General features: G+C 49.7%; 1 protein-coding gene across 3 annotated transcripts in view; it reads left to right on the top strand.

Annotated features, from left to right (window-relative positions):
- Positions 1-7,440, top strand: part of PSMF1 (proteasome inhibitor subunit 1) — a 47,478-nt gene extending 40,038 nt beyond the window's left edge. For 2 of the 3 annotated variants that reach the window (XM_058685156.1, XM_058685157.1), the window contains exons 6-8: positions 5,132-5,185; positions 6,324-6,482; positions 7,013-7,440. In XM_058685156.1, coding sequence (XP_058541139.1) covers positions 5,132-5,185; positions 6,324-6,482; positions 7,013-7,064 — 265 coding nt within the window. In that variant the 3' untranslated portion in view covers positions 7,065-7,440. The remainder of the gene's footprint in view (positions 1-5,131; positions 5,186-6,323; positions 6,483-7,012) is intronic. The other variant, XM_058685155.1, reaches the window with a different exon arrangement.
- Positions 7,441-14,846: the final 7,406 nt, after the last annotated feature.

Below are 14,846 nucleotides of genomic sequence, written 5' to 3'. Positions count from 1 at the left end.
CCGAAGAAAATAAGGGCTGAAAACTCCCCAGATTTGGCAAAAGACATTTTGGGCAAAAAACCCACAAATTGAAAAAGCTCAGCAAACCCTAAATGGATAAACCCAAGAAAGTCCATGTGCAGACATATAATCAAGCTGCCAAGAACTAAAAATGAAGAAAAAAAAAATCATGAAAGCAGCTAGGGAAAAACAGTGACTTGCCTATAGAAGAATAAGAACGTGAACAATTGTGGATTTCTCATTAGAAATCATGGAGACCAGGAAGAGGTAGACAGATGTTCTCAAAGTATGGAGAAAAAAGAATTGTCAACCCAGAATTCTGTATCCAGCAAATATTTCACTTTATTTCTGAAGGATATTAAGAGTTCTTAGTGAAAGGAAACTAAGAATTCATAGTCAACAGCTCTTCTCAAAAGGAATTGCTAAAGGAAGTTCTTCAGACAGAAGGGAAATGAGACCAGATGGAAACTTGGAACGTCAGGAATGCAGGAAGAGCAATAGAAATGGTAAATGTCTAGGTAAATAGAACTGTTCTCTTGAATTCTCTAAAATGTGTTTTACAGTTGAAAGCAAAAATTACACATTTCACTTTATGTCAGTATAATAGGGAGCAACTGTAACATAGAGGAGAATGAATGGACCTGTATATGCCTTCTACGGTCTCTGCCTCCTACTTGAAATGGTAAAATACTGTTTCAAAGTAGACTGAAGAGGTTCAGTCTGTATATTTGATCCCTCAAGCAACCACTTGGAAAAAACTCTAAGAAGAGATTGAGTAAAAAACACTAAAATTGAATAAAAAGAAAGAGGAAACAGAGGAATGAAAAACAGAGGGAACATTTGGAAAACGAATAATAAATGGTAGTAGCTATAAATCTAAACCTATCACATAAAATCACACTAAATGTAAATGGTCTCAACACATCAGTTTGAGCATGGATGGGTTTTGATGTTGGGCAGACCCAGGATGAATACTGTATTGGCCACTTACTACCTATGTGGCTTTGTTTAAGAAACCTTGCTTCTGAGCCTGTTTCCTCATCTGTAAAATAAGAATAAAAATCATACGTACTCAGAGGGCTGCTGCAAAGGTGAAATATGATAATGTATATAAGGCGCTCAGTGCATCCAGCTGTTAAAAAAGGAGAGATACATATTTGCTCTCTATGCATAGTATTTTTGGAAGGACATACAAGAAGCTGGTATCTTAGTTGTCTGTAGGAAGACCTGGTAGGCTGGGGAACAAGGGTGAAAGGGAGAATTTTTTTTGCTTTTGTGGGCCCACAATCTTTTATGTACAATTCTGATATCAAAGGAGCTCTGAGGGGCACCTGGGTGGCTCAGTCCGTTGAGCGTCCAGCTCTTGATTTCGGCTCAGATCATGATCCCAGGGATTGAGTGGGATTGAGTCCCATGTTGGACTCTGCGCTGAGCATGGACCTTGAGATATATTCTCTCTCCCTCTCCCTCTCCCTCTCCCTCTCCCTCCCCTCTCTCTCCCCTCTCTCTCCCCTCTCTCTCCCTCTCTCTCCGTCCTTCCCTCCCTCCCTTCCCCTCCCTCCCTCCCCCTCCCTCCCTCTCCCTTCCTCTCCCCCTTTCTCTCCCCCTTCCTCTCCCTTCCTCTCCCTTCCTCTCCCCCCCTCCCCCTTCCTCTCCCATAAGATTGGTGCCAAACCCTGTCCTGAAGTGGCATGAAGCTCCTCATACATTCATTTATCCCACTTACATATGAATAGGCATTCGTTTTGCAGAAACATTAGGGTATTTGTTACAGCCCGGGTGCTGCTTGGGAGTGTTACACAATGTAAGTTAGGTACACCCATCTGACCTTTCTAAACCTGAAGAATTCTGAATTCCAGAACACATCTAGCCTAAGATTATGGACCTGTGGGTCTTTTATCAGTCTTGAATTTTGAAACGGGTAGATGCATTACCTGTTGAGAAGATTACATTTTCAAAATTAGTTTTTTTAAAACTAAATTAGTACAGGGCAGGCTCTTGGTAAATAGCAGCAGTGGCTGTTACCCACTTCTTCCAGGCCTCGCCTGGCAGCATGTCTGTCTGAGCCTGCTGCGGCTGTGTCATTGTCAACAGCAGGCCCTGTGAGTGTTACTTCTTAGACTTCAGTCTTCTAAATTTCTTTTTTTTTTTTTTTTAATTTTTTTTTTTTTTTTTACGTTTATTTATTTTTGAGACAGAGAGAGACAGAGCATGAACGGGGGAGGGGCAGAGAGAGAGGGAGACACAGAATCGGAAGCAGGCTCCAGAGCCCGACGCGGGACTCGAACTCACGGACCGCGAGATCGTGACCTGAGCCGAAGTCGGACGCTTAACCGACTGAGCCACCCAGGCGCCCCTAGACTTCAGTCTTCTTAAAAGACTCAGGTGCAGAGGTTTGTGACAGACCCCTGCCAACCACCTAGATCATCCTCCACCCAGAGCACAGGGCCCGTCTTCTGACCTCCAGTCCCGAGGCCTTTCAACATCACCAGACCATGTAGCTGTTAGAGTGGTGTCAGCGGGATTTGTGTGCCCAAGAGAGGAGTGGGTGTCGTTTTTATCTAAGAGGAGAGGGGAGCACAGAAGGAGGAAATCGTGTGTGTTTGGGATCACCTTCAAATCCCTTAGGGGGGGCCCCGTTGGAGCCAGGATCATATGGTCATGTGGAGCTGATTACCAGTTGAAGGAGGGGCTTGATTTCAGAGACCTTATACAAAAGTCAGCTTTATTTTAATCCCTGTAGCCTCATTCAACATATTGTGGACTGAGACTTTTTTTTTTTTTTTTTTTTTTTTTTTTTTTTTTGAGGCATTCCCCTCAAAAGAACGGTCAAGAAGAAATTATAGCCAGGGGGACTTGCTGGACTGAGACTAATTTTTTTTTTTTTTTTTTTTTTTAATGTTTAAGAGAGAGAAAGAGTGCAAGCAGAGGAGGGGCAGAGAGAGGGGGAGAGAACATCTTAAGCAGGCTCCACGCCTAGCATGGAGCCCAACATACAGCTCAATCCCACAACCCTGGGATCATGACCTCAGCTGAAATCAAGAGTCAGTCACTTAACCAACTGAGCCACCCAGGGGACCCAGGACTGAGACTATTTTAAAATGGGTTCTGAGCATGTGCATAATAAATTCACAGAAGTGTGCGTGCATGTGTTGCGGCGAGATTGTGGTAAGTGTTGAGTCAAGAGATAGGCTGTGACAATTTCAAGTACACAAATGGTTGCCACGGGCCTGGCAGCTGCCTTTTCCAGTTTCTCTTCTCTGTTCCTTCTCCCTGCCCCGTCCCGTGCTCTGTGGCCCAGGAGAGAAAAGGAGAAAAGGCTATGTGTTTCAGGAGCTAGAAGGTGCTGTTCTCCTAGGCATTTTTATGGCCATTAGAAGCCCCTTCTGTTTGCTGACCTGTAGTGGACCATTTCATGGAGATACACTCGGTGCTCTTCAGCACTCCTGTCCATCCACAGTGTGGCATGATGTTAACAGAAGCCACCAGCAAATTTGAACTAGGACTTGGGAACAGTCACCTACATCAGGAAAAATTCCTTCCCTTGGAAACCTAGCCACATCCACCTAAATCACAGTATCCTTTCCAGCATAATAGGTAGAACTGACTGAAGAAGCATCTCCTTTTGGATTTTTTCCCAGTTCTTTAATTAATGGCTTCTTATCTGTAAGTGTATATTAGCTGCTATTTACAAGGCTCTCCTGAGGTCTGGCAGGAACCCCCACCCCCTCCAGAACTGCAAGGTTTGTATTGCTTGCTAGGTCTCCAAGCAGGTTCCAAAGCACACTTTTGCAAATTTTAAGTATTTTTTGTTTTATAGGAAAAAACCAGAAAAGCATAAAGAAAATCATCCCAGGAGTAACTGTCACTCTGTGCTCCTTTCAATTTTTATTTATACATACACGCCCCCGCACACATTTTTCACAGTTGATTCCCTGGGCTATTCCTAGGCTATCTCTTTTTCCCCCCCACAGTTAGCACTAGAGCATAAGCATTTTTTCACATTATTTTATTTTATTTTATTTTATTTTTATTTTATTTTATTGTAAACGTTTTATTTTAAACGTTTGTTTATTTTTGAGGGAGAGAGAGCAGAGAGAGAGGGGGACAGAGGATCCAAAGCGGGCTCTGCGCTGACAGCTGCAAGCCTGATGAGGGGCTCAAACCCATAAACCGTGAGATATGACCTGAGCTGAAGTCAGACACTTAACCGACTGAGCCACCCAAGGCTCCCCTTTTCATATCATTTTGAAACCTCTGAGAACATTGTCTCCACAGCTGCATTTAGGGATCCACCATAAAGTGCCTAACTGGTCCCTACTTAAGCCAATTCCAGTTCCCTTGATTAAAGTCTTTCTGGTGATATTTTAATTTGAATTATGTATTGTTTAAGATAAATGCCTAGATAAAGAACTATTGGATCAAAGAGTATAAAGATACGTTAAGACTTTTGAAAGACACAGGTGTTTTGTATATATTAGACAGTACAGAATTGCTTTCCAGAAAGGATGCTCTCATTTATGCTCCAGCTCATGCATTCCCAGTGAGAACAAAAGTGGGTTCTTGGTGTAGAGGTGAAAAAAATCTTAGAGGTTACAGTGGTTTGTGGCCCTCCAGTGGGCAGCGCATGAACAGATACACGGTGTCTGTGGGATCGAAATGTCGTGGAGAGGCCATACTGTTCTGGCTGAGTGTGGACACCCATCTTATTTCATCCCTGGAAGCTTTTAAGTCTTAGTCTTGGAGTTTGGGTTTTGTTTTTACGATATTTTCTAATCTGAAAGTTCTTGGTTCGTGATACAAAGTTTAGAAACTTGAGAAAAGTGTAAATAAAATAAAATTTATCTTGAGGTTACTAACCACTGTCAGTACGTCTATTTTCTACAGTATCGAGGTCTCCTTGTTTTTAGCTTTGTGTTCAACTCTTTTCAATATTGCCCTTGTAATATATTAGTCTGTGCCAAAGACCACTTTGAAATATCCCTCGTGTTATGGTCTCGTGCGGGGATTTCCCCTGTCCTCCATACCTGGGAGTGCATTTGTGCCCCCACGGGCATTGGGTTCAAGCCCCCGGGAGCCCAGGCGCCCGGCTGCTATGGGACTTGTGGTAATTGTCCCTTGTTTGTTTCAGGTGTGATCCCCTGGGCCCGTTTGCTGTCGGGGGAGAGGATCTGGACCCCTTTGGGTGAGTCCTGCCAGGGAGGGGGCAGCAACACAACTTACTCTTGTGACTTTTCAGGCTCAGCTCACCTTCTAATCTTAGAGCTTTTCGTCAGCCTTGCTTTGGGGTGAAGGAGGCTGCTGGGGCTGAGCGGCTGAGAAGTCACCGCCGCTGTTCCGCTCTGCCGTGCCTGCAGCAGTGAGGGAGAGCTCTGCTGGCGGGGTGGGGGAGGCGCCGAGCAAGCCAGCAGACAACTCCCCTGTCATTAGCTGACCCCGCTGGCCCTGGCGGAGGACAGCAGCCTCCCTTGGATGGAAGGGTTTCTCAGGTGCAGGCTGAAGAGCACATGGTGGGCGACAGACTGAAGGGCAGTTCAGGGCTCCTCAGCAGTCACCTCACTTGCTCAGGGGAGTCTCCGATCCCCAGTAGACTGTGTGGTTTCTGTCGTGCACCCAACAAAGTCACTACAGCCTAGCCAGGCCCTGTCTTCTCTGAATGCTTCCGGGTAGATTTCAACCTGTGCTGCAAAGCGATCCCAACTTGAGCACCTCATTCTTAGACAGTGGGAAATCGCATGAGCCTGAAGTTAAGCTTGAACAGTGGCCGCAAAGTTTGGGGAACATCAGCTCACACATCCTGCTTTGAGCACAGGAGGTCAGGTGCGTGGAACTCCTTGAGGGACAGATGCTATCAGGAGCCAGATTTGGGCAGTCCACGTGCAGTCCTAGATCACCCTGAGGCGCTCTCAGGAAACTGCAAGAAAGCCATCATCCGGAATTGTCCCAATGCCATTACTAGTCCTTAGACCTAAAATAGTGCCCTACAGAACCTTATGATGGTTCTCCGTTGACCTTGGCAAGTTCTGGCACCTGTTCTTGATCAAGTTGTCCCCCTTGGATGTAGAACATGGCAGGGATCTCAGTTTTGTGGGTTTGGGCAGCCTGGAAAGCTGAAAGGGCAGGCTGTACATGCCGGGAAAGGTGTGCTCTTGGTGTTCCTATTCTTGCCCACTTCCTGCTGACTCCCGGGCAACCGTGCATCAGTGTCTGCTTGAGCTCTCCAGAGTACGTATCCCAGGCATTTTTAGTCCACTCACCTCCTTCGCCTCTTCTCCAGCAGCTCCTCGCCCCACCTGCTTACCCACCTTTTCTTCTTGCCTCAGGTGTCGGAGAGGTGGCATGATCGTGGATCCCCTGAGATCTGGCTTCCCGAGAGCACTCATTGACCCATCCTCGGGCCTCCCAAACCGTCTTCCTCCAGGCGCTGTGCCCCCAGGAGCACGCTTTGACCCCTTTGGACCCATTGGGACCAGCCCGTCTGGGTAGGTACTCACTCAGGCCCGCTGAGAAATAGGGCCTGATGGCAGCTCAGCTCAGCTCAGCGTTGCGGGAGCAAGCAGTCTGACTCTAGGTGCGGAGTCACCACTGGCTCCGTCATCCCCCACTGCCGAGGGAGTGGAGCCTCCTCCGGGCCCCATGCTTGAGGCCTCCCCAGAGCTCCCCAGCCCTCGGTGCCTCCCTTCCTCCAGCCCCCTCAGGGAGCACTCAGAGGAGGAGCTGCTCATACTCACTGAAGTTTAAGTCGGTGTCAGGACGTAGGATTCTAATAGCAACACTTAGGGGTACATATTACTGTGCATATTGCATAGATGCAGAAGTCAAGACCCTGGAAGATGAATTAACTTACCCAGGGTGGGAGAGTCAGGATCATGGCTGTAGAGCTTGTGCATTTCAACCCCACAGAGCACCACGTTGTTCTGGAGGGCAGGCTCCCTCTGCTCAGGCCCCGTCTGCCTGTGCGCCCCTGGCCCCGCCATCACTCCCAACTCACCAGCCCCTCTTTCCATTCCAGACCTAACCCAGACCATCTCCCCCCGCCGGGCTACGATGATATGTACCTGTGAAGGCCTCAAGAATGTAACATCCCAGCCTTCCCTCCACTCTCCTGGAGCTGCCGCCGCTGGCCCCGTCAGCAGCCGTGTTCTTGCGGTCTGGGGGCGAGGGACTCTGCCCATGTGTTTGCAGGCTGGCTGGGATTGCCTCCCCACCCCCTGTCAGAGCCAAGGCACCTGCTGCAGCTCTCCACCCGGCTGCGTATAGGTCCCAAAGAGCAGTCTGTGTGTCTCCCTCACCACCAGCTCCCGCACACTTCTCAAGGGACACTTCGGCAACATATACCCTCGGCCCGATGCAGTCGCAGCTGCAGCACTATAAGAACAGAACGCATTTTGGATGTTATTATAAGAACCAAATGTCAATACAAAAATCATGTTGCCAGGCTCCCACTCTTCTTTTCTGCGCAGCTCCTTCCATTTCTGAGACTTTAGAGTTGAAATCTTTCTGGGGCCAAATGACTCTTTTCCTACCCAGGGTCTGTTCTTGCTTCTCAGACACCTTCCCTTCATAAATTGCTTTTGCAGTGTGGCTACCCAGACGAAAATGAGAGACTAGAAGGCCCCATAGGCCGCATAGGCCACAAGGAAGACTTTCACAGGGGCAGGCACATTGCAGAGGGACTGCGTCATGCGGAGAAGGGCAGAATCCTCCAGTTCTGCTTGCCCGCACAGACCTGAAGGCTGATCTCATTTTTGCCACTAACTTACCGAGTTGACCCTAAGCAGGGCTCTCCCTTCCCAGGGCTTTCCTGCTGCCCTGGGAGGTGCCCTTCCTACTCTACAACATTCTGATGCCTGCCTCTGTGTGTGGCCACCTCTCGGAACTGGGCAAAGGAAAAGAATGAATTTTTGACGCCTTGTGTGGTGCTTACCTACAGGGTAACTCCGTGCCCCTTGGGGCCCACGCAAGAAAAGCACAGGAGCACGGGCTCCATCTGAGTGTGGTATTGAACCCCCGTGGGAGCAGGGAGCCCAGCCTCTGGAAGCCAGCGGCTGGGGTGGATGGAGGAGCCAGTGAAGCAGGAAACAAGCCAGGAGGGCCTTTCACCCCCAGGGAGCCCCAGCCTCCAGAAGCCTGTGTCCTCTGTCCAGGCCCACCTGACCTCTGGTGTTCTCCGGATTCTTTTCAGCCCGAGGCCTGACAGACACGGTCAGTGATGAGCCCCACCTGTGCTGGAGTGGAGACAGCACCATAGAGCACCAGGCCCAGAGGCAAGAGATCAAGGCACTAGGCACTTTCCGTCCACAGCTAGCACTGCATCCATGGATGGGCCTTTCTGCTTCTCAGATCCTTGGGTTCTTTCTTCTAAATGAGGACACATTATTTATCTGTGGGCACAGGGTAGGCTACCAGAGCCTTCCTGAGGTGTCTGCTAATACGCTATAGCCTGGAACTGCCTGAGAGGGGGTTAAGGATACCCTAAACTGGGGCTTGGGTGGGGAGGCCAGCATGAGCAGGTGCCCTGGCCATATCTGGGAGACCCCATCTCAAGCACTGATTTAGTGAAGACCACCTTGAAGCCTTTAGCCTTCTTCCTTAAGGGCCTACAAATGGGTGGAGTGTTTTGTTTTAGAATTGGGTCATGCTGGCTACGGGAAGGACTTGGGGCAGTTTGGTCACATAAGCATCCTTCATTATAAAAGGAAGCATTAAAGGAACATCACACTAGAAACCATCAGATGAGCAGGGAAGCAGATCACTTTTAGATCTGTGATTTAAGGAAAAGAGGATTCAGACAATAAATTTGGCACTTGGTTTTTCTAGTAGCAAAGGTTGAAAGGATAGTCCTATACATAATTGTTTTCTGAAAACAGAAACTTCAGTGATTCTCATCTGCAGAATCAGCCATTTTTTGCGTGGGTCTCCTTGTATCAAGGACACTGAGGAACATCGTGTCTTAGTTCTGTGGGGGGAAGTGAATGGGGCCTTCAGGAACTTCCACGTCACGCTGTCAGTGTTTGTTGTAGTCTAGGCCACTTCCTCCTTCCAGCCAGGAGTAATCACCAGGCCGAGCGGGAACGGTTCCAGGGTATGCCTTGTGGAAAGGTGAGATCCTTAACAATAAATATCAGCACTTAATAACCTGTTCCTTTTTTTTAAATTAAAAAAAAAAAAAAACAGCTTTATTGAGATATACCCACATGTACCCATGAAGTTTACCTTTTTCTTTTTTTTAATCTTTATTTTTGAGAGAGAGACAGAGCATGAGCAGGGGAGGGGCAGGGAGTGAGGGAGACACAGAATCCGAAGCAGGCTCCAGGCTCTGAGCTGTCAGCACAGAAACGTGGGGCTCGAACCCGCGAACCGTGAGATCGTGACCTGAGCCGAAGTCGGCTGCTTAACCGACGGAGCCACCCGGGCGCCCCACAGTTTACCTTTTAAAAGTGTGCAATTCAGCGGTTTTTACTATATTCACAGTGTTGTGCATCCATCACCACATCTAACTCCTGAACATTTTCACCACCTCAAAAAAAAAAAAAAAAAAAAGGAACCCTGTACCTATTAACAGTCCCTCCCATTGCCCCGCTACTGGCCTCAGGCAACCACTAGTCTGTTTTCTCTCTAAAGATTTGCCTGTTCTGGACACTTCTCACAGGGACAGTCACACGGCACGTGGCCTTTTGTGTCTGCCTTCTTTTCACTGACATCTTCAAGGTTCCTCCATGTTGTAGCGTGTGTCACTGCTGCATTCCTTTTTCTGGCTGAAGAATGCCGCTGTGTGGACAGAAACCCCCATTCTCTTTCTTTCTTTCTTTTTTTTTAAGTATAGTTTATTGTCAAGTTCACGGGCATACAGTGCATGAAGTGTGCTCTGGTTTGGGGGGTAGATTCCCATGGTTCATCGCTCCCATACAACACCCAGTGCGTATCCCAACAAGTGCCCTCCTCACTGCCCATCACCCGTTTTCCCCCCTCCCCCATCAACCCTCGGTTTGTGCTCTATTGAAGAGTCTCTTATGTATATCCCTCTTTCCGTATCCACTTCTCAGTTACCGGACAGGTGTTGGGTTGTTGCCACTTTTTGTGCTGCCGTGGACGTTTGTGTACAGGTCTTTGCGTAGACCTAGGGTTTCATTCCTCCTGGGTATATGCTGGATCGCATCATAATCGTGTAACTTTTTGAAGAACTGCTAGACTTTTCCAAACTGGCCGCACCACTTTACGTTCCCACCAGCAGGGTGCGAAGCTTCTCGTTTTTCCACATCCTCGCCAGTGCCTGTCAGCCTTCCTGCATGTGGCCGTCCTAGTAGGTGTGAGGTGTTTTTGGCTTATCTTTAAGAAAAAGAACTTGACCTGGGCTGAGCGAGAGAGACCAGAACCAGTCACCTCAGGGGAGCAGACGACGGCTTTGGTCATCGCCACCTTGGGGTGACCATGGCTGGTGAGCCACAAAGGGATTGGGTTTGAGTTGGGAAGCTCTGGTCAGGATGCGGTACAGGATGGGTCCGGCCTATAGGGGAGTTTCCAAGTCTGGTGCAGTTCATGGCACCACTCTTGCTTGGTTTGAAATTTCTGTGTTTGCCCGATGGCTTACAAGGAGAATAAAAGCTGGATTCCAAATCCTCATCTTCTGGTGGCAGGCCATAGACCACTTGTACTGTCTTTCGCAACCCCCACAGCCCCATCTTCTCTCCCTTGCCTTGTTTCCTTCCCAGTTCCTGGAGCTGGCTGTGATTCCCTTTGCTTCTGTCTACTCCGTGTCCTGTGTCTGCGTTGTTGGCCAGGGTACAGAGGAGTACCACAGCCACCCTTCCCCAGCTTGCTCGAGCCTCACGGTCTCCTGAGGCTCAAAGTACCTCCTTGCTCAAAGTACACAGTATGTCCTGGCCCCAACCCACACCTTTATCCAGATCTCCAGGGTCGGGCTTTTAAATCTGTTGGTCATGGGTTCCTCAGATTCATATGATCACGTAAGTTTGAGAACTCTCCAGGAGGGAAGACTAGATCCTTGCTACTCAAACCAGCTGCACGAGCAGCATCACGTGGGAACTTGTGAGAAATGCAGAGTCCCGGGCCCTACCCCAGACTTGGTAAATGAGGATCTGCATTTTAGCAAATTCACCGGGTGATTCACGTGCACATTAAACGTTTGAGACGCTCTTTGTACGCTCTTTGTGTCTTTTCCTTTTACCTGGCCGTCAGGTGCAAAGAATTCAGCCAGTCTTCTTGGTTCGTGACACACTATGACTGAGGCACGTAAGAATTCCCTCGTTTTGTTTGTCAGGTTTTACCCCCGATACCCACTCCGTTCCCTTGCTCCCATGGGCCACTCACATGTTTTTCACATATGTTTCTAAAACTGCATGTATCCTTGTAAAATGGCATATATCTTCAAGTCATAATAACGACAATAAGGTAGTATCCTCATTGTCTAGTCCAGAAAAAGAGGGTTTGGAAAGGTCCAGTAAGCTTGGCTTCCTCAAAGCCAAGCAGGAGTCTAAGAATCAGGCTGGCATGGATGTGAGTCACAGACTTCCCTCTGCCGGTGCGTGGCTTTATCTGCAAAATGCACATTACCTGCACCTCCAGGACTGTTACAAGGTCCAACCAAATAGTGTGTCTTAACACACAGTTGGAGCTCAGGAGGCCATATGGATAGATAAGGCCTCATGAGGGCTCAAGGATGAGGCTGTCCTCCAGTGCACGCAACAAGCACTTATCTGGTGCCCATGGCGTGCTTGGCTTTTCCTAGCCACCACTCTAGCCACCCCCAAGGTAAACACTGTTAGCACTGGTTGAGGTGCTAGGCTTGCCCCTCTAGGGATGGCAGAACCATGATGGGAACCTGGGTCGGCCTGGTTCTAAAGCCAGTGCTCTTCTCGTAGGACTGCCTTCCCCAGATCCCCATGCCCTCTCCAGGGAAAGAGCATGGGTCTCTGTGCAAAACCCATTCCTGAAGCTGGAAAATCAAGTCAGGACTTGTATGAGAAAGGAACAATGCAGCACAATCCCGGGGATGTTCTAAGACTCCCAAGTCTGCGATGTGTATCTCGTGTTCCTGAGCACGTCCACCTACAGGCCACAGGGCCCAGAGCGCCCAGGTTAAGAGCGTCAGAAGTTACCCAACCCGACCCCCATTTCAGAGGAAGAAACAAGCCTGTGAAGCCCCTCTGTGAGCATGAGCTCCTAAGAGGCCTCACCAGGCCCCAGAGATGGGCTTGGAGTCTACACAGGGCTGTCACCTGGCCCCAAGTGATGCTCACCTCTACCTTCCAAGTTGAGTAGGATAGAAGCTACTCTCCTCATTAAGCAGCTGAAAAAGCAGGTCTGGAGCAGTTGCGTGACTTTCCCAAAGCCTCACAGACCACAGAAATCGTAGCGCCACTAAAAACTGCCCCAAACAGTCATGTTGGTCCCCGAGACAAAAGATGAATCTCCTTCCCTTTCACCCTCTCCCCTCAGCTGGTCTGAGCGATGGAGGGAGGTACGGTCCAGGTTCAGCACCCTGGTCAGCACCAACCTTCTCTGCCGCAGCCTTTGGGCCAGGGTAGCCCGCATCGTGTCTGCCACTCTCCAATCCAGGATGGCCCACTCTTGGGGCAGGCAGGCAGGCATCCCTAAGAGAAAAGGACCTGGACTTGGGTGTCCTGCCTCCAAGACACAGCCCCGCCCTTCCCCTTTTCTTCAGTTAGAATCACAGGACCGCAGTTTCATCCTGTAGTCTGCTTGGTTCCCAGGACATAAATTCAAGTGAGAAGCCTATGCCTATGAAGAAGAGAAAGACAAGCAGGGGCCCTGAGCCATGATGATCCTGGGCAAGTCCTACCCCCCTATGGCTTTCCCCACCTGTAAAATGGGGCTGAAGGTGGAGCTGTCTCCAAGATCTTGTCCAGCTGTGAGATTCCATGATTCTAAGTGGGCCATGGGCCTGGCCGAGTTCAGTACTCCCCCACCTGCCCTCTGCCTCCTCCCCACAGAGCTCCCCAACACATTTAAACCACAGGCCTCAAAGTGGCAGCCCACGGCCCAGATCTGCCCCCACACAAGCTCTGGCCTGCATGTTATTAACCTTAATACGAGGCATGATGGCATACTACCAAATCTGAGTCTTGACTCTGCTGTGTACCAGCCTGTGTGACAGCGGACAAGTCACTTAACCTCAGCTTCCCCACCTGTAAAACGGAAGTAATGATAGCACCTACTCCGCAAGGTGTCGTGAGGTTTAAATGAGCTACTAGTTGTAAATGCTTAGAAGAGCACCCGGCAGAGAGACCATCATGAGATGTCACTTACAAACGGAATGACCCGTGTGTGTAACGCGTAACTGGTTCATTGACATGTACAGACACAAAGAGTTTTCTCTCATTCAGCGGACCTCTGTCAGTGCCCCCTTTCTCATCTGTGCGTCATGGCCCAAGCAAGAACTCATCCCTTTGATTCTCCAGCTTGGTCCAGTCCCAGCTAGAACTTTCCAACTCACATCCAGTTCCAGGAGGTCTCTGCTGACCTCTTTTGGACCTTTTCCTGCTCCTCTGTGGCAGGGCAAAGGAGAAGGAAAACAGCAAAGTATCTCTTCGCTGGCAGTGATGGGGATGGGGATGGGGTGGGGGGAGGTACTCTTGCTCTGATCCACACTGGCTGGCTTGGGCGGGCTTTTTGATGCTGGGGTCCCCAGTAGACAGCAGGTGTAATTTTGTGGGGTGCCAGGAACTTTGTCCTGGACCCTCAGAGAGAGTGGGGGCTTATCTAGTCCACCAGAGGCTCACAGCCCAGTTGCTTCTTGAGTTACCGTTCAGGCCGCACAGCCACCTGTGCCCCAGCAGCTCCAGCCTCCTCTCACTTCTGTGCACCAACACTTGGGGCCCCTCGAGCCACGGGGTCCTCCATGTGCCTAGAGTTCAGGGCCTCAGAACACCAGGAGGGAAGGCAGCACTGCCCTTCATCCTCCCTGATCCTCAGCACCGCTGTCCCTTCAAGCCAGCACAGGCCATGTCTGTGGCCTCCCACATCAGAAATTCTCCAGTCAGAAACAGACCTCATCCCCTTGTTCACAAATAGCCCAGAATTCCAGGGGATGCATTTCGAGCCCTCTCAAGAGTACTCTCCTTAGGTTTTTCATCTATTCGGTGCCATATCTCCAAACCCCAGCAGAGAATTGGGGCGCAAATCTGTTGAAAGACTGAACGAAGGATCCTCGGATGGCCAGCACTCAGGTGGTCTGCAGGCCTTGCCCTTCAAACCTCCAGCCAAGAGGCAGAGGTCTGCCCACTTCTGGAGGACGCAGCCATCTGAGTGACTGGGCAGGGGCGAGGGGCGGATATCTGGGCCCCGCAGTCGGCATCTTACCAGACACTTTCGTGGCCTCAGTTTTGGCCTGTGACAGAAATGTGACATTTCCCAGGCCGTGGGATAATCCCCATCGGCATCCTTTTACCCACAATGTCCAGATGTCCAGCTGCTCGTGGAAAATCAGAAGCTCTGGCGAGCGTGAGCCCCTCCACCACAGGGCACTGGGCAGCCAGAACTGAAGCAAGCACCCCTTTAATCCTGCCCTGGCTGTCCACAGCCACCTGCTTCCCTCGTGAATGTGACCTGCTGAGCTCTGCAGGCATGTGCACCGGGCCCTGCGTTCATGTTTGATGGGAGAGGGTGGGGACTCTCAGGAGGAAGATCAGATGGCTAACAGGTGAGTTTGGAATAGTGACAACTCGCCTGTGGGCCCCTAACCCCCAGGAGTGGCTTCACTGAAAGGAGGTGTGGACACAGAGAAAGGAGTCAAAGAGGAGAACAGGGAGGTTGGAGGAAGAGAAGAGCTGGGAGTGGGAAGGACATGGCCCTTTCTGAATGCC

The sequence above is a fragment of the Neofelis nebulosa genome, chromosome 9 (genome assembly GCF_028018385.1).
Source record: "Neofelis nebulosa isolate mNeoNeb1 chromosome 9, mNeoNeb1.pri, whole genome shotgun sequence".
NCBI classification, from domain to species: Eukaryota; Metazoa; Chordata; class Mammalia; order Carnivora; family Felidae; genus Neofelis; species Neofelis nebulosa.
Note: the sequence above shows the minus strand (reverse complement) of the source record. Positions and strands in the feature narration are given on the sequence as shown.